Here is a 25,393-nt window from a genome sequence, read left to right on the forward strand (position 1 = left end):
TTAAAATTATTATTGTTATTTTTGATCAATTTGGTTGCTTTTTGATGGTTGTTCTTGGGCTAGGCCTGTTTAGGCCTGTTTAGGCCTGTTTAGTTGTGGGAGCAGTCTGATTTCATGACTGCTCTGGCCGCCCTCTTGGAGCAAATTTGTAACCCTGTCAGTGTTGTGGGAAGCAGAAAGCCAAGGAAACCCCAACCTTCCAATATAGCTCCCCGGTGAATATCTTACTCAGTTCAGACTGACACCTTCCCAAATTTATTTCTTCAGGGATTTGAGCTATGTAAGCTAAGAACACACACCAATTATTCGGGTACTTTGACTTCTAGCCTAAGAAAGTGAAAAGTGGATTCTCAGCCGTGCCTTCTTGCTGTCTTCCCCATAGCCTGCTTGTATCTAATGACTCAGCCTATGCGTCAACACACACAGAGTCATGTGGATTCATCAAGGAGGAGAAATTTAATTTAATAGCCCCCCCCCCAGTTTTGCCCCACAATTAGAAGATGCATCTGATACCGTCCGGAATCTGGGCTACCATATTACAACCAAGATGCAGCATAATGAAACCAGGACACGGAGGAAAATGCCAGGAAATGCCTGTGATCTTTCCCTTGGAAAACAAACCAAATGTTTGGGAAAACAGAACCATCTCCAGAAATACATGCTCATCTTCTTCATGTCTAATTGACTGCTTAAAAAAAGAGAGAAACTGTGTCATTTTTATTGATCAGGGTTTAATGGTCCCAAAGGTTTGTGATTAAGGCCTCTGTTTCCAGCTACAGTCCACAGAAGAAGAAGAAGAAGAAGAAGAAGAAGAAGAAGAAGAAGAAGAAGAAGAAGAAGAAGAAGAAGAAGAAGAAGAAGAATTGGTTCTTAGATGCCGCTTTTCTCTACCCAAAGGAGTCTCAAAGGGGCTTCCAGTCGCCTTCCCTTTCCTCTCCCCACCACAGACACCCTGTGAGGGAGGGGAGGCTGAGAGAGCCCTGATAGTACTGAAGAAGAAGAAGAGTTGGTTCTTATATGCCACTTTTCTCGACCCGAAGGAGTTTCAAAACGGCTTACAATCACCTTCCCTTTCCTCTCCCCACCACAGACATCCTGTGAGGGAGGGGAGGCTGAGAGAGCCCTGAGATTACTGAAGAAGAAGAAGAGTTGGTTCTTACAAGGGTGACCTTGGGCTAGTCCCAGCACTGATAAAGCTGTTCTGACTGAGCAGTAATAATAGGAATCACTGTTTCCATATCCCCCATATACTATTGTGATTTAAATTTGGTATGCATTTGGTTTCTGTTCTACTTCCAATAATTAGTGCTTAGACTTATTTACAATTCTGTATGTAGAAATACTATATAATCCTTTTTTTAAAAATTGATTTGTTGCGTGCCCTCAGTAGCATTGTGACAGCCATAAATACTATATTGCTGTATGTGGAGTAAGTAACTTAAGAATGTTGACGCATTTTTTTGGAAATATGAACTGCTTCATTATACATTGTGATGACATCAATATGTTTTATTTTGATATAAGTATTTTGAGATAAGTATTGACGATGTGCTTTGTATAGCTGGTACATGTATTGGCATGACCTTTGTTTTTTGAAGAGCGTCTTGACTAAAGACTTACACGCGTTAAAGAGACACAGATTGCACTATTTTCACCTTACTGTAAGTTCTTCATGCTTTGGCTGCACCCTCCAGGAGGTGCCTGGTGATCTCCCAAAATTACAAGCTATCTCCCCACCAGAAAGATCAGTTCCCCTGGACAAAATGGGAGCTTTGGTGGGGAAACACTAGGGTATGCCACTGAATCTAGAAGAATGGAAGTCCTGTAGTGACATCACATCTTCTCCCAGAACTTAACTTTCCGGGGGGGGGGGTCCACACCCCAATTTCCCACTCTGCAGTTGGCAACCCTATAAAGCTTCCATGCCTCAAATAAGCACAAATGTACATTTTTTAAAAAAGCAACCTGATGGGCAAAGAAGAACACCAAACCACCATGAGCATGCCTTTCCACAACCCTTCCCCAAAACTAGCATTCAAACAGGCCGGAAGCTCCCTGGCTAGACCCAGATATCCGAGTTGCAGTCTCCCTCTGGGTAACGCATCTCATGAGCCCGGGCAGGCCCAAAGGGCTCGTTCCCGAAATCAACCAGGAAGTCTTGGTTCACGCATAGACCTCCACATTCCGTGTCCACATCGATCTGCAGCATGACGGACCCTTTCCTGAAGAAGGGAGGAAACAGAGTCCAGGTGAACAAGCAGGGACCATAGAGGACAGAAAGCCAGTTTTAGGAATAAGGGGGAAGGTTTCTTACCTGATCAATTCAGGGTAAAACTGTTTGTCCCAAGGAGTGTAGAAACTATTGGTGACATAAAGTCTCTTGCCGTCTAAGCTGAGCTGAAGCATTGCGGGTCCCCCATAGAGTCTTCTTCCCTAAAGGATGTAGCAAAGGAGGCAGGTTGGAGAGATGCAGGTGGGAAGAAGAAGAAGGAAGAGGAAGGAGAGGAAGAGATGGAAGAAGAAGAGTTGGCTCTTATATGACGCTTTTCTCTACCCGAAGGAGGCTCAAAGCGGCTTACAGTCACCTTCCCCTTCCTCTCCCCACAACAGACATCCTGTGAGGTGGGCGAGGCTGAGAGAGCCCTGAGATTACTGAAGAAGAAGAGTTGGTTCTTATATGACGCTTTTCTCTCCCTGAAGGAGTCTCAAAGCGGCTTCCAATTGCCTTCCCTTTCCTCTCCCCACAACAGACACCCTGTGAGGGAGGGGAGGCTGAGAGAGCCCTGAGATTACTGAAGAAGAAGAGTTGGTTCTTATATGACGCTTTTCTCTCCCTGAAGGAGTCTCAAAGCGGCTTCCAATTGCCTTCCCTTTCCTCTCCCCACAACAGACACCCTGTGAGGGAGGGGAGGCTGAGAGAGCCCTGAGATTACTGAAGAAGAAGAGTTGGTTCTTATATGACGCTTTTCTCTACCCGAAAGAGGCTCAAAATGGCTTACAGTCGCCTTCCCCTTCCTCTCCCCACAACGGACACCCTGCTCGGACAGCGCAGTTTTCTCAGTGCTATGGGGATCCCAAGGTCACCCAGCTGGTTTCATGTGGGGAGTGCAGAATCAAACCCGGCATGCCAGATTAGGAGTCCACACTCCTAACCACTACACCAAACAGAAGAGGAAGAGGAAGAACTGCATTTTTGCACTCTACTTTTTTCTACCCAACAGAATCCTAATTCAGCTGACAATTGCCTACCCTTCCTCTCCCCACAGCAGACACACTGAAGTAGACAAGAATTAGATTATTCTAAGAAAAATTGAGAAGGAAGGACTCCCTTGAGAAGGAAGGACTCCCTGGAGAAGAGCCTAATGCTGGGAGCGATCGAGGGCAAAAGAAGAAAGGGACGACAGAGAATGAGGTGGCTGGATGGAGTCACTGAAGCAGTAGATGCAAACTTAAATGGACTCCGGGGAATGGTAGAGGACAGGAAGGCCTGGAGGATCATTGTCCATGGGGTCGCGATGGGTCGGACACGACTTCGCACATAACAACAACAACAAAGAAAAATTGGGCCAGGGCCACCCATCTAGCTTCATTGAAGTTGGAGTAGGGAATCAAATCCGTTACTCCATGTTAGACGCTGCCGCTCTTAACCCCCAAGCTGATGTATTTGGCTTTTAGGACCTGTTGTAGTTGCCGGTACTATGGGGTGCAGTGAGGCAGCCATCACTGGCAACTGGTTTTGGAAGCTCTGTGGGAAAACAGAGTGCGGATTCTGGAGTCCAAGCCATTTCTGGATTACAAAAAGCCCATCAAAAGCTAAGGCTAACCCAACATCGCCAGATCTCAATAGCTAAACAGGGTGAGTCCTGGCTAGTGCTCGGATGGATCAGGCAAACAATGGCAAACCACCTCTGAATGTCCCTTGCCTTCGAAATTCATAAATCAGCTTTGACTTGAGGGGGGGGAATAAATTGAGGAGTGAGAGACTAAGGAGGCAATCCCCCCCTCCCCCGCAGGCTGCGCCGTACCGATGTGCAAACCCCTGTGGTGGATGACTGTGGGGAGGTGGGCAGGTTCTTTTTGCCATCTGATGCTTGTACTAATTGTGAGATTTTTAAATTTGTTTTAGGGATTGGGGTTTTATGGGGGTTAGACTGCTATTGTAATGCACGAGTCCCAGGAGGAAGGCAGATGATAAATTAAATAAGTCATAGAATCATAGAATCATAGAGTTGAAAGGGGCCACACAGGCCATCTAATCCAACCCCCTGCTCAATGCAGGATCAGCCCTAAGCATCCTAAAGCATCCAAGAAAAGTGCGTATCCAACCTTTCCTTGAAGACTTCCAGTGAGGGGGAGCTCCCCACCTCCTGAGGCAGCCTATGCCACTGCTGAACTAAGAATAAAGTGTTCTTACCCAGAATGTAAGATCAGAGTGAGAGGCCCTCCTGATTGCGGAAACACAGTATCTTGTCTGGGGTGTAAATGAGCAAGTGCCTTTTTGGTGGCGGCCCCACAATTATTAAACAGCCCTCCTAGGGAGGAATGCCAGACCCCCTCATGCTTGGCCTTTAGGCGGCAGGTGAAAACAAATTTTTTTTAGTGACAGCATTTGCTTTGTTTAAGTTCTTCTGACTACCAGGCCTTTTAAATTGTTGGTTGTAATGTGTGATTTGTATGCATTTTTTGGTTGGAAATTTATACTCTGGAAGCCAGCTTGAGTGCCCGCAATGTAGAAAGGTGGCTAATAAATGTATTCAATAAACAAATAAAAAGTCTACAAGGAAAGGCAGTCTTCAAGCAAAGGTTGGATACACACTTTTCTTGGATGCTTTAGGATGCTTAAGGGCTGATCCTGCGTTGAGCAGGGGGTGGGACTAGATGGCCTGTATGGCCCCTTCCAACTCTATGATTCTATGATTCTATGATTCTATGATTCTATTACTTATTACCCACCGTCTTCTCCCTGTGAGGTAGCTAGACTGGGGACATTAGGAATAATGATTGGGGGAGTATTGCCCACCCACAAGAGTTACCAAGCTCCAGGTGGGCCCTAGAGTGTTCCCAAAGATCAGTTCCCTTGGAGAAAATGACTGCTTTGGAGAGTAAAACCCTATGCAATTATATCATGCTGGTTAAATCAGGACCCTCCCTTCCCAAAGAAAGAGAGCTCTTGACCCCTAGTTAAACAGAGGTGGGCGTTAGAACTCTTATATCACCATCTTTTGATGTTCAATGTCTATTGTTAATGTTTTTAAGGGGGTTTTAGAGGGTTGTGCTGTTTTTTATTGTTTTACTGTGAACCGCCGCGAGTTCAAAAGAGGAGAGGCGGTGTAGAAATTTGAAAATATAAATAAAATAAATAAATACTGAGGCTCTTCCCCTCCCCAAATCCCAGTCTCCTCAGCCTCCCCTCACCAAATCTCCAAGAACTTTCCAAGCCTGAGTTAGTAACCTTCCCAGCCAGACCACACTCTCCCTCTTGGTTTGTGATTGACTCACTTGGATGACAACAGGATCGGGTTGGCAGTCCAGCTCTGGATCTTCAAGGACGATGACATCCCCACCTTTAGGGATGCTGCCCCCCACAAAGACCTGGGGGCACACAGGAGAGAGAGAGAGAGAGAGAGAGAGAGAGAGAGAGAGTTGGTCAAATGGAAGAGTCAACTGGTCAAAGGGGCTGTTTGTGAAATGTCAGGGTAATCTGATGTAGAATAACATATAAATGGTATCATGCCAACATGGTTCAATCATAAAGGGATTGAAATCAGGACCCTGGGACATTCTCATTTTCAAAGTTGTTTCTGCCCATTAATTTAATATCTTTTCTTTTCCGTATTGTATTTTGCTCCCTCTACAGGTCAATTCAATATTGCACTACTGGCTGTCTGGCATATTTCCCTGTAATTTGAAACCTCAAGGAAATATTTGATCTATGAACCCTTAATAAAATACTATTGGAATCATAAATCAATTTTTAGGGAATTTTTACTCCAGAAGAATTGTTACTCTTTTAAGGTATAACACACTACTCTCTGTGGTGCTTGAGGTCAGATTCACTGGATCCACTCAGAAAAATTGGGTATGTAGACCAGAAACTCCAGAATCTCTAGAACTGTGGTTCCTAATACTGCAACCCACTTTGGGTTTCTAAGGCTGCTACTGCTGGTGCTGTAGCAGCCATGGTGTAGTGGCAGTGTAGTGGCAGCCTCAGCAACCCCTGGGGAAAGGGTCAATCAAGACCCATAGGGGTCACGACCCCCAGGTTGAGAACTGCTGCTCTAGAACATATTTTGTTTGACAGTAGGCTCTACCATAGGATCAGAGAAGTTATTATTAATTCCATTCTTGCTTCTTATCCTAGTCGAAGTAGAAGGACCCTCCTGTCAATCATGTTAGCCGATAAAAATCAGAAGTGGACAAGGAAGGTTACCAAGCGTGGATGTTTGGCCTGTTGAATTTGAAAAGAGCTTAGGGAACACAGTTAGGATGGCGCCTGATTGAATTAAACATTTTGCAATATATTGCATTTTGTATTAATTTTAATGTTGTGATCCAGATATTATTGTCTGACTACATTTTTAAATATTGTGGTTGTTTTTATCTGCTCAAGCACCACAATTAACTAACTGACTGACAGCAGTGATATTGCAGCAGTGTAAGATCAAATCAACCGCTAGAGGGAGCCGCCCTGAGTCTCCAGGGAGGGCGGTATATAAATATAATAAATAAATGAAACGTGTTGGAAAAGAAAAGGAAAAACCTCAAGCATTAGGGACATGCAAGCAACATCCAATAAGAAGAAGAAGAAGAAGAGTTGGTTCTTATATGCCGCTTTTCTCTACCCAAAGGAGGCTCAAAGCGGCTTACAGTCGCCTTCCCATTCCTCTCCCATTCCCCATAACAGAAAAAGCTGGGTGTCATCCACATATAGATGATACCCCAGCTTGAAACTCCAAACTAGCTGGGTAAGAGGGTGCATGTCAAGCAGATACTTTACAACTGAGCCATGGGATGTCATCTTATTCTAGAGTTTTAAATTCTAATTTAATTTTAATTTTGGTGCCAGCCTCATACGCTTGGCTGCCTCTCCCACCAGAGAGAGAATGACCGTTGTATGAAGAGGCTTACCTGACCAACCATCTTGGGGCAGTGAGGGTCAGTGATGTCATACTGACGGACGTCGCCATGTAGGAAGTTGCTCAGGTACAGGTACCGATCATCCAAAGAAATGAGAATGCTGGAGTTCATGGCTGAAGGGAGAAGAAGGTTTATGTCTCTTTTTATATCTCTTCCTTTATTCTAATCACTAGCAGCTTATCCACAGCAGGTATGGAAATCCCACCTCATGATGGGTTAAAGATAAAGCTGAGCTTCATTTTGAAAATTAAAAGTCTGATATTTAAATGATAGCATCTGTTTTAATTAAATCAATGGATTTTAGAAAGCAAGAACCACTGCATCCGTTCTGTGTTCTAAACACATGACTACAATGAAAGACATAGGATGGCCAACTATGGGTTGGGAAATTCCTGCACATTTAGGGGTACAGCATGGTTTAGTTAGAGGGGGGATTTCGGGGAGGTATAGTGCAATAGAATCCAGCTACCATCCACAGCAAACATTCTCTCCAGATCTCTGTAGTCTGGGGAAGAGTCTCCACTTACGTTCTTTATTCCATTGTCAATCCTGTTGCATACAGATCGCTTTGAACTCGGGTCTTCTTCTCCCCCCCTCCCCATTGAAACAGGAAAGTCTTCTGCACGTGGTTAGGGAGGCTCAGAGTTGGGGGAGGCAAGCCTCTTTCTTTCTTTTCTTGAAGGGTGGGGGGAGAGGAGCCAGGCAGGGAGCCTCTTTCTTTTCTTGGAGGGATGGGGGAGAGGATCGAAAAAGGCAGAGGAGGGAGGAAAAATCCAGGACCGATAGAAGTTGAGAGAAATTAGGGGCTTCTCCTTTAAGGCAAGCGTGTCACATGACCAGGTGTAGCCTATCAGAGGTTCTCTACCACGGAGCTTTCTTTCCCAAATGGATATTGAGGATTAAAAGCACTCTAAGATATCGCACAATAAAGGCAGGGTCACTCCGAATCAATCCTTCTTGCTGCAGAAGGAATATTTAAATCGCCCCAAATGCAAATGGAAATCGCATTCTGTGTAGAGGGCAGGGACTGAATCGATCTGGGGTTGGAATAAAAGCTCCGTGCAGTTTACACCTGGGCTTCAGTTCTAATTGCAGATACAGCTATATAGCTAGATTAATTATTTACAAAAATGAGTCAACATTCCCCTGCTGGCACAGCAATGGAAATGGTAGCCTGAAAGGGGTGATAACAGGGAAATGGTGCCAACGTGGGCCAGATGTTCAAGGGGCATGATGTTCTTACCCCAGAGAGCATGCCCAAGCATGGAAATATGGGAGCAAATTGGGGGACCACCTAGAAACTGGGCAACTGAAAGACAACAGGATCTGGAGAGTACTAAAATCAACACTTGAGTTGGGGAGCTGAAACTGAGAGAGAGGATAACCATTCTGCTGTGGATGTGACCAAATCCCGCCCCCCCCCCTCATGATGTGAGTGAGCTGTACCGTAAAAGAGACTAACAGAGGAACAACTCAAACCAGAGTCTCTTTTCTTCCCATAGGGGGTGCAGTTACCTGTCTCCTCTATTAATCTTAGGGAAAAAAGAACATTACCAAAACCAACCGCAGTTTGCAAAGAGCAGAGATGGAGGGAAGTATACAGAACAGTCCCAATACCCTCCATTTGACCAACCCATCATTTCGGGGAACATCCAGTTAGATACTCTCTTTTTCGGAATGTGGATCACTTCCTCAGCTGTCCAACTGCCGTCCTACAGAAGAAAGATAGATTATTTATTAATTTGTGTTATTTATAGTTTTCTTTCCTCACAGGGACTCAAGCCATGTTCTGCAGAGAGAGTTAGTACAAAAAAAAAACACTCTGTAATAGTTCAGCTATGCAACATTTGCAGAAAGGCAGGATGGATTGATGGATGGATAGGTTTCATTGCTGTGCATAAAAATTTTTACACGAAAAATGGACGATTCCAAATTAGTGACAAAGAGAAAAAGAATCTATCCAGTGGCTTAAGTCTCTTATGTGAGCTCACAGCCTTGAATCTCCAGGATACAGAAGCGTTTATCTAAAAACATTAACAAGGACGGACTCACTGCCACTGATGAAAGACTGAAAACGGAAAACGGAAAACAATCTAGAGACCGTTCTGGCAGAGTCGAAGTGAATAAATAATATAAGAGACTTAAGCCACTTGTGCATAAAAATTTGCCAACGTTCACCTTTGTTTTATAGAAGTGATAGACGGACCCCTGGAGCATGCAGGTTACCATTCCATGTACACTATCAGGGATGTGCAGGAACCGGATATCCATGGAGCAGGAATCCTCCCCTAAATTGATCGACTGGAGAATGCAGCGTGAGGTCCAGTCCCAGATGTTCATGCCATAGCCATAGCGCCCTGAAGGTGGACAGAGGAGAAAATCAGAGCCAGACAGCTGTTTAACAATTAAGAATCTACCAGAGGTAACAGACTTCTGGTCACTGAGAAACAGTTCAAGCCCTGGTGCAGACATCATGAATCAGAATCCTTCTGGTCCTCAGAAGCAGCTAACTTTGAACAGCCAATCCTTTGTCACAATTTGCTTTGTAACTAATGACCACAGAGATGACTACTAAGATTACCAAGAGGTCACAGAGCTAATTATTAAGAGGCTTTCTCAAGAACAAGTCTTGTCAGATTAAACTTTTTTTGAACAAGTTACTACTACGCTGGGTAAGGGAATGCTGTGGATATAGTTAATCTAGATTTCAGTAAAGCCTTTGATAAGAGTCCACATGATACTCTTGGTATAGTAATGATATTCTTGGTACTGTGATATGGATCCTATTACTGTTAGGTGGCTTGATAACTGGTTAACAGATCACACCCAAAGGGTACTTGTTAATTGTTTGTCATCTTCTTGGAGAGGAATGACGAGTAGAGTGCCTCAGGGATTTATTTTAGGCATATTCATAAGCTCCAGCTCTGGAGGAGAGGGCAGGTCACCATGATCATATATGGTTACATCACCTGATAAATGTTCAAAAAGTTATTAAAATATATCTAAAAATTAATTAGCTCCCACTCGTTCAGGAAACCCTTCCAGGGCAGAGTCTGCACTTACTTTGTTTATTCCATTGTCAATCCTGTTGAATTCAGATAGATTTGAACTCGAGTCTTCCTCCCCCCCCCCATTGAAACAGGAAAGTGTTCTGCACGTGGTTAGGGAGGCTCAGAAGGGGGGGAAGCAAATGGAGACTCTTTCTTTGTTTTCTTGAAGGGGGGGAAGGATCAAAGAAGTCAGAGGAGGAAGGAAAAAATCCTTTCTTTTCTTGAAGGGGGAGAGGATCGAAGAAGGCAGGAAAAAAAATCCAAGACCACAGAAGTTGAAAGAAATTAGGGGCTTCTCCTTTAAGGCAAGTTTGTCACATGGCCACCTGTAGCCAATCATGGATTCTCTACCATGGAGGAGAGCCCAGATTCAGAACAATGTGATTTTAAAATATATTGAGGATTAAAAGCACTCTAAGATATCAAGGGTAGGGTCACTCCAGATCAATCCTTCTTGCTGCAGAAGGAAAATTTAAATCGCCCCAAATCAAAATGGAAATCACATTCTATGTAGACGGCAGGGACTGAATCGACCTGGTATTGGAATAAAAGCTCCATGCAGTTTACACCCAGGACTGTCAAGAAAAGCAAGGGTTTCCCAGAACTTTGGTTGAGAAATCCTTTTCTGGCATTTTTAAACAGACTGACACAAATCCTCACAAACAAGTGATTTTGGCTCCTCCAGCATCAAGCTCTGATCAGGATCTATCAGAAAATGATGACTCGGCTTTGAGCTCCAAGTCATCCACTAGAGGGCCTCCTTTAGGGAATGGGGTGAATATTTTTTCATATTACTTTCACTTCACCCAAGGAAGGAAGTTTTGGGATTGTTTTTTTAGGCAAACGTTCACAAACTAATTCAGAAAGTGAACTTAGTAGTAAATCTGTCTAGCAGAGAGCTCTCTAATGAGGAATTAAGTGTCCTCAATTTGGGTTTCGTTTCTACCCCAAGGTATGATTCATTTAAAACAAGGGTGGATTTGTATAAGCCAGCAAATCTAATTATACTGAAATGTCTCTTTAAAGACTCAGCCTTCGAATTAAGATAACAAACTGAAGGAAAAAGAAGAAGAGTTGGTTCTTGTATGCACCTTTTCTCTACCTGAAGGAGTCTCAAAGGAGCTTACATTTGCCTTCCCTTTCCTCTCCCCACAACAGACACCCTGTGAGGGAGGGGAGGCTGAGAGAGCTCTGATATTACATAAGAAAAAGAAGAGTTGGTTCTTATATGCCACTTTTCTCTACCCGAAGAAATCTCAAAGTGGCTTACAGTCGCCTTCCCTTTCCTCTCCCCGCAACAGACACCCTGTGAGGGAGGGGAGGCCCTGAGATTACTGAAGAAGAAGAGTTGGTTCTTATATGCCACTTTTCTCTACCCAAAGGAGTCTCAAAGTGGCTTATATTCGCCTTCCCTTTCCTCTCCCATGTGAGGGAGGTGAGACTGAGAGAGTCACCATTGAGGGGGGGGGGAGGTTCTTGATTAAAAATTTGGTCTATATGGAGCAACAAAAATTTTCATAGAACACATATAACGCAAAAATAGTATTGATATATATATAGAATTTCAACATAAGTACAATTTGCCAGGTGCCCCCAGATGTCCTTCCAAAGTGGGACAATCTGGTCACCTTAAATAAATGGTACACTGGACAGACAACTCGGTCTTTGCAAAATTGTGTTATTGAACATTGTTCCAGACTCGAACAAGATTGAAGATAAACCTTTGAATCAACATTTTACTGAGAAACAGCATTCAGAGAACAGTTCTAAATTTGTGTCTCTGAAGGTATTGGGAAGAAAAAAGTATGATTGCAGGGGTTTTCAACATTTAGATTTTTGTCTCTGGCATTGCATTAATGATCCAGAGGACCCATGCACTACTGGCAGAATTCACTCAGTTTGGCCACCTTGTGAGTATTCCGTCACTCTATATTTTTAAAACTCTGATAGATATCAGGAATACAACTTTACCATTTTTTTCTCTTTCATTTCTGGAATAAGGAAGAATGAAAATACAGCCAATTGAGCTTGGTTTCATTTCAGAGTTGGACATTCTTTCTTTCTATTTTGACTTGTATGCTGATCCTCTCCAGTTCAGATATCTGCCTCCAATGCCCCAAACCTGGCAATTAAACCATGGACAGGCATAAAATGGATGGTAAAGGGGTTTGGAGTTAATATAGGCCATCAGCAGCCTCTCAATTCTCATTCTGTGATGACTCATTGCATTTAGCAACTGCCTTGCTAACATGGTGTGGTGCCTTTTAGACTAGAGCTCTCTTCCAGCACATAACTGGCATTGCTTAATTGGCTCAGATGATCCAGTTCAGCTGACGAGGCAGGGAGCTGCAGCTGGAGAATGGGCAGAGGAATGAGGAGCTCCTGCAACAACTTTGGTTTGGAAACTCCCCAGTAAAAAGAACAACAATAACACAATTTTGACTATTGTCCATTGTCTCCTTCCCTCATTCACTAGCAGCTGAAAGACAGCCAATGAGAAGCTGCAATAGAACCCACCTGCCCTGTCTGCTTCCCCAACCAAGCCTCTGAGCAGACTGTGACCTGGCTGAGCCCTCAAGCATAAGCAAGAAGACAGGAAACACCCAGCTGAGGAGGCTGCCAAGGTAAATAATTAAAAAACTCTCAAAACTTCTTCTCTTCTTTGGTGTCCAACCAGAATGACCTCCAGATTCATTTTGTTTTCAAGGAACTTTCCTTAGTGGCCAGGACTGCTGGGTGATATAAAATAATACAAGTCACCTGAGAGCAAGTCTCTTTTGTTAATTAACTTGATAGCCTCCTCACAGAACATTTCTGCATTAGGATCCATGCCCCATATTAACCTCACTTGGTCTAGTGATTAGGGGTGCAGGCTACTAATCTGGCAAACCTGGGTGACCTTGGGCTAGCCACAGCACTGTTAAGCTGTTCTGACCAAGCAATAATATCAGGGCTCTCTCAGCCTCACCTTCCTCACAAGGCGTCTATTGTGAGGAAAGGGAAGGTGAATGTAAGCTGCTCTGAGCCTCCTTCAGATAGAGAAAAGCAACATATAAGAACCAACTCTTCATCTCAGGGCTCTCTCAGCCTCACCCACCTCACCAGGTGTCTGTTGTGGGGAAGGGGATTGTAAGCCACTATGAGACTTGTGGTTGAGAAAAAAGGCATATAAGAAAAAAGTCTTCTTCAGTAATCTCAGGGCTCTCTCAGCCTCACCCACTTCACAGGGTGTCTGTTGTGGGGAGAGGAAAGGGAAGGTGACTGTAAGCCACTCTGAAACTCCTTCAGCTAGAGAAAAGTGGCATATAAGTACCAACTCCTCTTCTACTACTACTTTAGACCTTGATTGGATAATGCTAGTTGGAACTCTGCTTTCTGCATTTGGGCTTTCCTCCCCTCTTTTTCCAGGCTGTAATTCACTGTATGTTTTCCACATTGAGTTTTGAAGGAGGCAGTCCCCCATAATGCTTTGCTCACTTCTCCATTTCAAAAGCATGAGGGGCAGACGTGTGCAAAATTGTGCCTGCTTGCAACTTTCTTTTAATTGAACCTCTTCCTTTCAGGATTCCGTTCCCTTGATTTCCCCCTTCCCCACTAACCTGTTTCTTTATATAACAAAGTTATGGTGTTACAACACTGAAACACTCTGACTTTTTTCACAGTCAAAGTAGTTCAGCCGTGGAATAGGCTGCCTAAGGAGGTGGTGAGCTCCCCCTCACTGGCAGTCTTCAAGCAAAGGTTGGATACACACTTTTCTTGGCTGCTCTAGGATGCTTAGGGCTGATCCTGCGTTGAGCAGGGGGTTGGACTAGATGGCCTGTATGGCCCCTTCCAATTCTATGATTCTAAACAAAAAGCCAAGACTTTTTCCCCCCAATGGCTTGGAGAAGGTAGGTGTAGACTTTCCCTGGACACCCTTCCCCCATCCGAGTCAAAAGCTGGGTTCTGAACTGGATGAGGTAGGGCCTTCCCCCATCATGTTGACTTGTGCAGGGTCAGGGAAGATTCCATATTGCTGCATGGGACAGCAGTCAGATTGCATCATGAAGGAAAGGCATGGAGGCCCTCTTGCTTCCCTTCCTTGATCTGAGCCATGCAGCCTTACATTTACTGAGGACTTACCTTTTCCCAGGTCAGCTTGCTTGAGCCCAGTCACAAAATATTTTGGCGTCCCCCCTTCAGTGCTTATCATGACGTTGTGCTTTGGCTGGTACCAGAAATCCAACCCCATAGGGGCTGCGTGAGAGGGTCTCTCCCAGGTCCCCTTCAGTTCAAAGGTCTCTGCATCCAGAAGGACAAATCCACCTGTCAGAAGAACAAGTCACATGCTCAAAAAATATGCACTCCATCCTCAACTCCTTGCAAAGGGGTGGGGCAAAAATGCAAGTGAAGAAATCCAAAACAAATCCTCTGAACAAGCAACTGTGCACATATCCAGGCTGGGCCCAGCATATCTGAGACACCACCTGTCTGACTGTGTTCTTTGAATACAAAGCTAGATGATCATGTTGTAGTAGAATAGCTCCAATAGCTTTATTGGAGGCATCATTCTCTACAATGAAAAGCCAAGCTGGATCAGGATGAGCAAGGCAGGGGTTGGTGATGAAGCATGACTTAAGCTCCTGAAAAGCTTACGTGGTTGCCTCATCCAATCAGAATGAGGCCTTGGTGCTGAGAAGCCAGGTCAGGAGCTTAGCCGCATCAGCATACTGAAGCAAGAACATCCTGTGATAGTGAAGCCAAGAAGCTTCTGTAATTTTTGCAGGTCCGAGGCTGTTTCTATTGTAACACAGCTTCAACTTTTGCAGAGTCCATCTGTACTACCTGCAGGATGAGCCGGTGGCCCCGACCTGATAGAATGAGCACTTGGGTAATTTGGCAAACAGGCAGTGATCTCACAGGCATTGTAGTACCAACCAGACTGGTTGGTACTGCTGGATGTGTTCTTGCTGGGACTGGGAGGATATCATCTAGAAAGATTATGACAAAAAGGTCCAGGTAATTACAGAAGAAATGTTTCATGAAAGATTGATGGTGTATTGCACAGGCCAAACAGCATAACAAGGTATTCATTTTGGCTGTACTAAGTCTCAAACTCTGTCTTCCACTCATCTCCATGATGAATTTGAATCAAGTTGTAGCTCCCTCTCAGATCCAGTTTGGTCAATATCAGTGCTACACTGGAAATCAAAGGCATAAGTTAGCAGACCTTTATGTTGATTTGGTTTAGTGCCTGGTAATCATGACATGAGCAAAGCTCCCCACACTTCTTTACAAAGAGCACCGGGGCTGACATTGGTGTTGTGGACTGCCAGATAAAGCCCTGTTTCAGGTTTTTATCAAGGAATTCCAACAATGCCCAACATTCAGGCTCAGAGAGGGCATAGAGTGACTTAACCGGGAGAGGAACGTCAGGCTTCAGGCCAATGCCACTGTCATATTCCCGATGCGATGGCATCTGGTTCTCTACCTTATCTTCAAATACAATGACATTATTGAGATATTCCAATGGTAGTTCCACTGGAGCTTCAGTCAGGGAGGAGGTTTTCACACATTGAATGACTATGGCAACCGTACTTCCAGCTGTTCCCAGTCAATCTATGGTTTGTGCCACTGGAGCCAGTTCTTCCCAAGGGTGAATATGAATCGGGGTACGTAGACCACATCCAGCAACAGCAACTCAGAGTGATGCTGAACCTGTATGTTCAATGGCTCAGTGTATTGTTGGATTTGGATGTCGCTGCCTATACTGGACCAAGTTGCCCCAGAATCCGCCAGGGTGCAGACTAGGAGCCAGCACCAGTCAGGGAGCTGATTTCTTACTGGGAGCAAGAGTTGGTTGAGCCATGAGGGAGGGCCTCTGGCCCCTCCCAAGAAATGAGGCTGGTCATCACCTGGGAAAGGGAGTTTCCCACCACTAAAGTGTTGGTTTTCTTTTCTGGATGCTGACTGGCATAATGCACAGCCCTGCTGGAGTATAGGAACAGATTCTGCTGGCGCCAGCAAACCTTCTCCATAGGAGTCAACCAGGGTTGAGCCCTACCAAAGTGCATGGGCTTTCCTAGATATTCCACCAATGGGGTGTTAGCTGATGGTGACCCCAGAGAACCCTACTATATCCGGGGATGAGACTGGGGAGCAATACAAGACACCCAACCTCCATATGACGGTTGATGTGGAAGCACAACCGCACCAGTTAATACTCAAGGCCAGTCTACCTGGGCCAGCTCATTGCCTTATTTTATTAACCCCATTTATTTTACGTACAATCTCTTTTCTCTGATGGCATGCCAATAACAGTTATACATAACATAACATTTCAAAGAAACGAGCACAGCCAATTAAATCTCCAATTGTTCTGAGGCCTCATGGAGCAAAAGACCCACCTGGCCCCTCCCACTTGCTAAAAGCATTTGGTGGGCTCCAGAACAGCTGTCAAAGGGTCCCATGGCTTCCACCATGTTGGGGACCTCTGGTCCATACCACACACCTCTGGCCCATTTCATGAAATACCTTTTGCATTGCCACATGGGTCTCCCAAACCACTGATCATGATTTCCCCATTGCCCACACACCGAATTGTGCTTAGGAAACCCAGGTTGCATTTCTGATAAACTTCCTGCGGTTCAATTACCTAGGGAAGCAAAGGAAAGAAAATTTTCAATGAAGAAGCATTGAGATGATACCAGGTGTTTTTTCCCCTCTCAATCTAAGATTCTCAACCTTGAATATAGTTTCAGGAGGGTAGCCATGGTGGTCAGTAGAAGAAGACCTACATTGAATTCCATCCAGTTCTATGATTCTATGGTTCAATTACAGTAGAACCTTAGAGAAGGACCACTGTCTTCCATATGTTCCTCCCCCCAAAGGAGAATCACAAGGAAAGGCCCTCCCAACTGTCCTGCCAATCAAATAAGTTAGTCTGGTGGGCACACAAGTCAGGGCCTTTTTAAAGGAAGCTCCAGTTATGGAACAGCCTTCCCAGGGAGGTACACCTGCCCCCCTCACAAATATTAGGTGGTAGGTGAAAAGGGTTTTATTTAGGACTGTATCTGGTAAAGGTCTGCAGCAGTCCTGAATAATTATCTTAAATCTTGGTTTTACGTTTCCAGTGTATTTTCTCCTGCATGTTTTGGAGGTTCCCTTGAGCTCCATACGGAAGAAAGGTGGCTAATAAACATTTTAAATCAATAACATAAATGAGGTTATTGGGCTCCAATTCTGCTCCCCTACTCACCTGAAACTGTCTCTGTCCAGAGGGGTTGCCAAGTTATTCTGCAGCACTAAATCAAAATAGGAGTCCTGTGGCACCTTGAAGGGTCACAAGATCTACAGCAGCAGACTCTGCCATGGCTCCAAACTTGCATCTAAATCCAAGCATCAACACCTCGAGCATCTATCTTCCCAGGAGATACCCTTCCCAGGAGCGTTTGCTGGCAGGGGCTCGTGGGAATTGTAGTCCATGGACATCTGGAGGACCACAGGTTGACTACCCCTGCTCTAAATTATAATTGACAGGAAGCAACTTACAACTTTCTCCCCCCTTCCAGTTTATCTTCACAACAGCCCTTTCAGGACGTGATGGGCCCAGGGTCACCCTGTTACTTTGGAATAGTGGTTAGGAGTGCGGACTTCTAATATGGTGAACTGGGTTTCATTCCGCACTCGCTCACATGCAGCCAGCTGGGTGACCTTGATCTTGCCACAATGCTGATAAAACTATTCTGTGATCAGGAATATCAGGGCTCTCTGAGCCTCACCCACTTCACAGGGTGTCTGATGTGGGGAGAGGAAAGGGAAGATGAATGTAAGCCGCTTTGAGACTTCTTTGGGTGGGGAAAAGTGGCATACAATAACCAACTTTTCTTCTTCAGTAATATCAGGGTTCTCTCAGCCTCACCCACCTCACAGGGTGTCTGTTGGGGGGAGAGGAAAGGGAAGGCAATGGAAAAATGGGCAAATGAGAACAAGATGCAATTTAATACAGATAAGTGTAAAGTTATGCATCTGGGTCAGAAAAATGAAAAGCATGCCTACTGGATGGGGGATACGCTTCTAGGTAGCACTGTGTGTGAACGAGACCTTGGGGTACTTGTGGATTGTAAACTAAACATGAGCAGGCAGTGTGATGCAGCGGTAAAAAAGGCAAATGCCATTTTGGGCTGTATCAACAGGAGCATCACATCAAAATCACAAGATGTCATAGTCCGATTGTATACGGCACTGGTCAGATCACACCTGGAGTACTGTGTGCAGTTCTGGAGGCCTCTCTTCAAGAAGGACGTAGATAAAATTGAAAGGGTACAGAGGAGAGCAACGAGGATGATCTGGGGCCAAGGGACCAAGCCCTATGAAGATAGGTTGAGGGACTTGGGAATGTTCAGCCTGGAGAAAAGGAGGTTGAGAGGGGACATGATAGCCCTCTTTGAAAGGTATTTGAAAGGTTGTCACTTGGAGGAGGGCAGGATGCTGTTTCCGTTGGTTGCCGAGGGAAGGACGCACAATAATGGGTTTAAACTACAAGTACAACAATATAGGCTAGATATCAGGAAAAACATTTTCACAGTCAGAATAGTTCAGCAGTGGAATAGGCTGCCTAAGGAGGTGGTGAGCTCCCCCTCACTTGCAGTCTTCAAGCAAAGGTTGGATACACACTTTTCTTGGATGCTTTAGGATGCTGTGGGCTGATCCTGCGTTGAGCAGGGGGTTGGACTAGATGGCCTGCATGGCCCCTTCCAACTCTATGATTCTAAGGTAATTGGAAGCTGCTTTGAGACTCCTTCAGGTAGAGAAAAGTGGCATATAAGAACGAACTCTTCTTCTTCAGTAATCTCAGGACTCTCTCAGCCTCACCCACCTCACAGGGTGTCTGTTGTGGGGAGAGGAAAGGGAAAGCCGCTTTGAGCCTCCTTCTGGTAAAGAAAAGCGGCATATAAGAACCAACTCTTCTTCTTCTTCTTCTTCTTCTTCTTCTTCTTCTTCTTCTTCTTCTTCTTCTTCTTCTTCTTCTTCTTCTTCTTCTTCAGCAGAGTGGTAATTTGTACCATAGATCTTGCAGATCCTAGTTCAATTATTTAACCGCTGCACTGCAGAACTTATCTCTGCCCCTCCTGACCCTTCCTCTAAGTCCTACTTCCTCATCTGGCTCCCCACATTCCCAGGACCAGTTTGGGCTTCTCCAATGAAGACGTACCTTGTGGAAGCAGGGAGCTCTCGGGTCCGTCTCCGTGTCCACCACATAGATGCAAGCAGAGTGTATACATGAGAGTATCAGTCTGTTCTGCTTCTCGGTGGGGTCCCTGAAAGAGCTGCTGTTGACGTTCCACCCAGAGCGGTGGAGTTCGTCATTGACGAAAGGCATGGGCAGGCGGTGGATCACCTGTTTATAGTAATAATAATAATATTTAATTAGGTATTGATTAACATTAACATTGAAAGCTCATGCCTTGAATAAATCTTTGTTGGTCTTAAAGGTGCTACTGGTATCTGATTGACATTAACATTATCATTAACTGTTGTTGTTGTTGTTGTTTTTATAATTAGGATGCTTTGGGCTGCTTTAGGATGCTTTACCAACTTAAATGGCCTCCGGGGAATGGTAGAGGACAGGAAGGCCTGGAGGATCATTGTCCATGGGGTCGTGATGGGTCAGACACGACTTTGCACCTAACCACAACAACAAGGATGCTTGGGGCTGATCCTGCGTAGAGCAGGGGGTTGGACTAGATGGCCTGTATGGCCCCTTCCAACTCTATGATTCTATGATTCTAATTTATTAATATTATGTTAGATCCATGGGTTGAAAGAAAGCCAGGACACTGGGCATGTGAACAGCTCTAGACTGAGAAAAACCCCCAAGCATATAGATGCTCAGCAGACAACAGATCTTCCCACAGTGTGCGCAATTGGTTAGATTGAGGTTTAACCCAATTGGATCCAGCAAAGAGGATCTGGCGGCACATTGGCCACCTTTATGTTTGCTTTGATCCTGCCTCAAGCTTGGTTTTCAGCAGATCTGCAAACACAACAAATAACAATGAACTTTATTTTGGTATCCTGGGGGGAGGGATGTCAGAGCTTTCTTGGAGAGGTAGGTCTTCTTTCCATTCCAGCAATGATGCCAGCTCTTCTTGGTGCTCCATTTGGCTTTCACCATAGACCTGGTGGAACAGATCTGTCTTCCAGGCACTGTGGAATTGCTTAAGGTCCTGTAGGACCCTGATCTCTTTCAGCAGAGCATTCTACCAGGCCAGGGTCAAGGCCTCCCTCTCCAGCTGACCACCTCCTCTCCATCACCACCACCACACCACCATTACTAGTACTACTACTACTACTATTACTACTACTAGGGACAAAGCCCATTGCATTAAGGAATACAGCAGGCACTAGATTGGAGGGGGGGGGGTTGAAGAATTCTGTAGATGGCCTCCCCCTCTCCCCAGGATCTGGATAGGCTGCAGGCAGCTGTTAGGGAACTCATCAGGAGGGGCAGCTCTCACTTGGCAGGAATCTGCAGCCCCTGAGCCTCAGAGAGAAGGAGAAGGGGGTGGTCAGGGGTGGAGAACAGATGGCAATTGGCTGGCTTCTGGACAGACAAGCAAGCCGGTTGGAGGAGGACACACTCAGGCAGGACAGCCACCCTGAGTGGGTGTTAAGCGCTGAGTGGCACTTAAGCCATGTGACCAGCTCTTCCTCCAAGCCCTTACCAGAAATATTAAGTGGAACAGATTGTTGTTGTTGTTAATTAGACATATCCCGCCTCTTTCTGAAGATGCTTATAGATTCAAGAATTTGGTTTAGTGGGATATCAGAGCAATTTTAACAAAATCAATTTTATATATTTATTATTTTATTGCTTTAATTATACATGTATGAACTTTTGACTCTTGTTAGCCACCCCAAAGAGAGTCAGTCTGTACATCGAATGAATAAATAAAGAATAAAAGCTAGCCTGGGCCATCTAGGGCTGTTTCTGCACTTACTTTGTTTTTTCCTGGTGCGGATCCTGCTGAATCCAGATCAATTTAAACTCGGTCTTCCTCTCCCCACCCCCATTGAAACAGAAAGGTGTTCTGCACGAGGTTAGGGAGGCTCAGGAGGGGAGGGGAGAGCCAAGCCCAGTTGGAGCCTCTTTCTTTTCTTTTCTTTTCTTGAAGGTGGGGGGGAGAGGATTGAAGACAACAGAGGAGGGAGAAAAAAAACCCACAAGACTAATCTCTACCCACAGAAGTTACTGCTTCTGCAGCTTCTGGGAAGAGAAAATTAGGATTTCACCTTTAAGAAAAGCTTACAGCCTGGGCAGCCTTGGCCTATTAGGGCTTCTCTACCACAGGAGTCAGCCCTGGCAAATGCGATGCAGCCAGAGATCCATGTGCTTTCTCGTTCCGATTCTGAAAATATTGAGGGCTATTGCGAGGAAACGGTTTGGTCACTCCGGATCAATCATGTTTGTTGCAGAGGGAAATTTTAAATCGGAAAAAAATAAAAATGGAAATCGCATTCTGTGTAGATGGCAGGGACTGAATCGACCTGGGACTGGAATAAAAGCTCTGGGCAGTTTACACCTAGGTTGGGGTGTATTCATTTCTATGCTCTCTTCATCTATCCCTGGAACCTGAAGAAAGGAACCACAAAGTAAAATATTCTCAAAGGAAAATAGCTCTGGTCAGAACCTTGCAATACATTGGAGATTCCGGATCTATGTCCACCGTAGCCAGGTAGTCGGGCTCTTGGGGGCCGATGTCAGTCTCAGATAAGCAGCAAGTAACATACATGAGTCTCTCTCTGGGACCTGGGAGAGCAAAGAGAACATTTAGCAATCAAGCAATGGGACCACTGGAAAAGCAGATTTTGTTGGTCTTTTTAAGAGGCTACTGGGCTCTTATCTACTGCTACAAACAAACTAACTGGATCAGGGTGGATCAGCCATCCTTGTAATGTTAGATCTGTCAAAGGCATTTGATGTGGTCGATCACAAGTTGCTGGTGCACCACCTTGCCAGGCCGGGATTTAGGGCACAGCCTTTCAGTAGCTATGCACTTTTCTCTGGGACCACATCCAGAGGGTCACAGTGGGGGATGAGTTATTGTACCCCTGTGGACTCCCTTGTAAGGTCCCGCAGGGGGTAGTGCTCTCCCTCACTTTGTTCAACATCTTTATGCGCCCTCTGACCCAACTGGTATGGAGTTTTGGGATGGGCTGTCATCAATATGCGGAAGACACCCAGCTCTATCTCCTCATTTATGGCCGGTCGGGATCCCCCCGGAACCATTCGCCAGATGTTTGGAAGCTGTAGCTGGATGGTTAGACAAAGTCACCTGTAACTCAACCCTTCCAAGATGGAAGGCCTGTGGCTGGGTAGGAAGTGGTGGGATAGAAATTGAAGAATGAATAAATTAATAAAACATGGCTACCCATATTGATTTAATTTAATCTAAGAATGTCTCATCAGTATAAATTGTAAGAAATATTTGAGATTCCTTCAGATAGAGAAAAGTGGCATATAAGAACCAACTCTCTTCTTCTTCTTCTTCTTCGTCTTCTTCTTCTTCTTCGAGGATGGCCTGCTATCCTGGCCAAGTCAAGGAGGAGCCCTTGATCTTAGTTACCTCAGCCAAAGGCCTGGTGGAAGAGGCTTTTGTAGGCCTTGTGGAACTCTGAAAACTCCATCAGGACCCTTAGCTCTTCTGAGAGCTCATTCCACAAGGATAGACCTAGCCCTGGTCAAGGCCAGGTATACTTCTCATGGGCCAGGAACCACCAACAGATTTGTACCCACAGAGGTGTACCCACAGGTATGCTGGGGCCCAACCACAGATGGCCTTAAAGGTTAATACCAAAACCTTGAACTTTGATCCAATAGGTTACTGGCAACCAATGCAGCTGTCTCAGCACCAGCTGGATATGGGCCCTCCAAGGTATCCCCATGAGGTGTTCTGTACCAACTGCAAAATTCCGGGTCAAGAACATTGTTAAGCCCGTGTACAGCGAGTTGCAGAAGTCTATCCCGGAGGTGACAGTTACATGGCTCACAATGGCTAGGTGCTCCGAGGACAGGTAGGGCACTAGTAGCCTTGCTTGGCACAGCTGGAAAAACACCTGGTGGGCTACTCTTGTGACCTGCACCTCAATCGATAGAGTGGCATCAAGGATTTAAACTACAAGTACAACAATATAGTCAGAGTAGTTCAGCAGTGAAATAGGCTGCCTAAGGAGGTGGTGAGCTCCCCCTCACTGGCAGTCTTCAAGCAAAGGCTGGATACGCACTTTTCTTGAATGCTTTAGGATGCTTAGGGCTGATCCTGCACTGAGCAGGGGGTTCGACTAGATGGCCTGTATGGCCCCTTCCAACTCTATGATTCTATGATTCTATGACCCAGTAGGGCCAGACTCCATCTTCTCTTCTGGCTTGCTCTCAGAGGATGAATAAAGATGTTAAACGATGTGGTGGAGAGATCCACCCCCGTGGAGCTCCACATAGCAGTTGATAGGGGCTAGACAATTCTATCCCCATTCTGACCCTCTGTGTCCAGTTCTGAAGGAAGAAGATCAGCCACTGAGGGGCTGTCCCATGAATTCCATCTCTGCCGAGGCAGCAGACCAAAAACTCATGGCCGACCATGTCAAATGCGGCTGACATATCTAATATCATGAGGATGGCTGAGCCGGCCCCATCTGGCTGGTACTGGAGAACATCCATCAGGGCAGCCCGCACTGTCTCCAAGCCCAACTGGCGTGGGTCAAGTGCCAAAGCTTCATCGAAGAACACCAGGAGCTGATCTGTGGTAGCTTTTTCAACCACCTAATCCAGAAACACAGGATGTGAGACTGGGAGATAGTTGGCCTGTTCTTGCTGGTCAAGCGATGCTTTCTTCCATAAAGACTGAATCACCACCCATTTCAGGTTATGAAATTCCTGGTGATTTGGGGGTGGAGGATAGGGACCCCTGTGGGGTACTATGTCCATGGACATCTGGAGAACCACAGTTTGGCCACCCCTGCCATAGAGTCACCTTCTAAAGCAGGGGTAGTCAAACTGCGGCCCTCCAGATGTCCATGGACCACAATTCCCAGAAGCCCCTGCCAGCGAATGCTGGCAGGGGCTTCTGGGAATTGTGGTCCATGGACATCTGGAGGGCCGCAGTTTGACTACCCCTGTTCTAAAGCATCCATTGTCTCTAGGGGAACTGACCTCTGTCATCAGGAGATCAGCTAGTCTAAACCAGCTGAAAAAGCTCTTTTGAAATTGCTGGGGAGATTGGGCGGTGTTTTCATCCTGAATGTCACAGAAGTCTTCTGGAAAAGTAATTGAGGCATCATGAATTTTAATCACAGGATCCTTTTTCCTGAGGCAGCAGAGGAGACTCAACATTTAATTCTGGCAGGCGACAAATTTATTGCCCTTCTTCCCCTTTAGGCAGGAAGGTTAAAAGTTCCTAGACGAGGTGATGCCAGAGAAAAATTCTATTGAACCCAAGACAGAGCAAGTGCATTGTGGGAGGGAGAGAACTCTCTAGAACAATGTAGTGTCCATGGTTGCCATGACACCTGCTGACACTGTTCTTTGTCCCCACCAAGTACTTTTGGAAAGTGGGTGGGCCTAGGTGGAGCTTATGCCCGCAAGGCTTCTGATAGGCTGTGCAGACTTTTTAATACGTGGCTTCGACAGCAGCTGCCGACACAGTTCAAGAATCTTTATTGTGTGGTTGAAGATACGGTGCAGCAGCCATTTTGTGGCTAGCTACACTTCCTGTGGCAGCCATTTTGTGGCTGTTCCCACCACATTGCGTCAGGTTTCCAAAGGACCTCAGAAAATGTTTGAAGAGCCCCTTCTCTAGAAAGCACCCTGCGCTTGAGTCTCAAGTCAACTCGAAGATTAAATGGGCTTACCTTTCATGGCCTCCAAAGGTGTTGCATACCCAGGTCCGATTCCACATCCGCTGTCCCCTGTGCCATTCAAGGGCAGAAGGAGAGAGACTCATATTATTTCCAAAAGAGCACAAAAACATAAGCTCTATTGCATCAGACCAAGCGTCCATCTATAGAAAACGAAGGAGGGAAGGGAAAAGAAACAAACCTGGTCTATAAAAACACCTGGGAATCAAAAAGATTGAGGAATCTGGAAATCATTATCATAAAAATCTATTAAATCCACGTTTTATTGCTCAGTGTTAAACTAGGTCAGTTCAGAATACACCGAAAACCCC

At 45.4% G+C, this 25,393-nt stretch overlaps 1 protein-coding gene across 1 annotated transcript; it reads right to left on the minus strand.

Annotated features, from left to right (window-relative positions):
* Window positions 1-1,891: 1,891 nt before the first annotated feature.
* On the minus strand, window positions 1,892-25,122 carry LOC143829847 (methanethiol oxidase-like). Its single transcript, XM_077321398.1, has 11 exons — window positions 25,077-25,122; window positions 21,860-21,978; window positions 19,381-19,566; window positions 16,701-16,821; window positions 14,310-14,492; window positions 9,316-9,494; window positions 8,771-8,849; window positions 7,129-7,250; window positions 5,500-5,592; window positions 2,315-2,433; window positions 1,892-2,222 (listed from the first exon to the last, which is right to left on the minus strand). Exons 1-11 carry the CDS (start codon window positions 25,081-25,083, stop codon window positions 2,060-2,062), a joined length of 1,371 nt encoding a protein of 456 aa, XP_077177513.1. The 5' UTR covers window positions 25,084-25,122; the 3' UTR covers window positions 1,892-2,059.
* Between the last annotated feature and the right edge of the window lie 271 nt (window positions 25,123-25,393).

This window comes from Paroedura picta, chromosome 1, assembly GCF_049243985.1.
Source record: "Paroedura picta isolate Pp20150507F chromosome 1, Ppicta_v3.0, whole genome shotgun sequence".
Taxonomy (NCBI): domain Eukaryota; kingdom Metazoa; phylum Chordata; class Lepidosauria; order Squamata; family Gekkonidae; genus Paroedura; species Paroedura picta.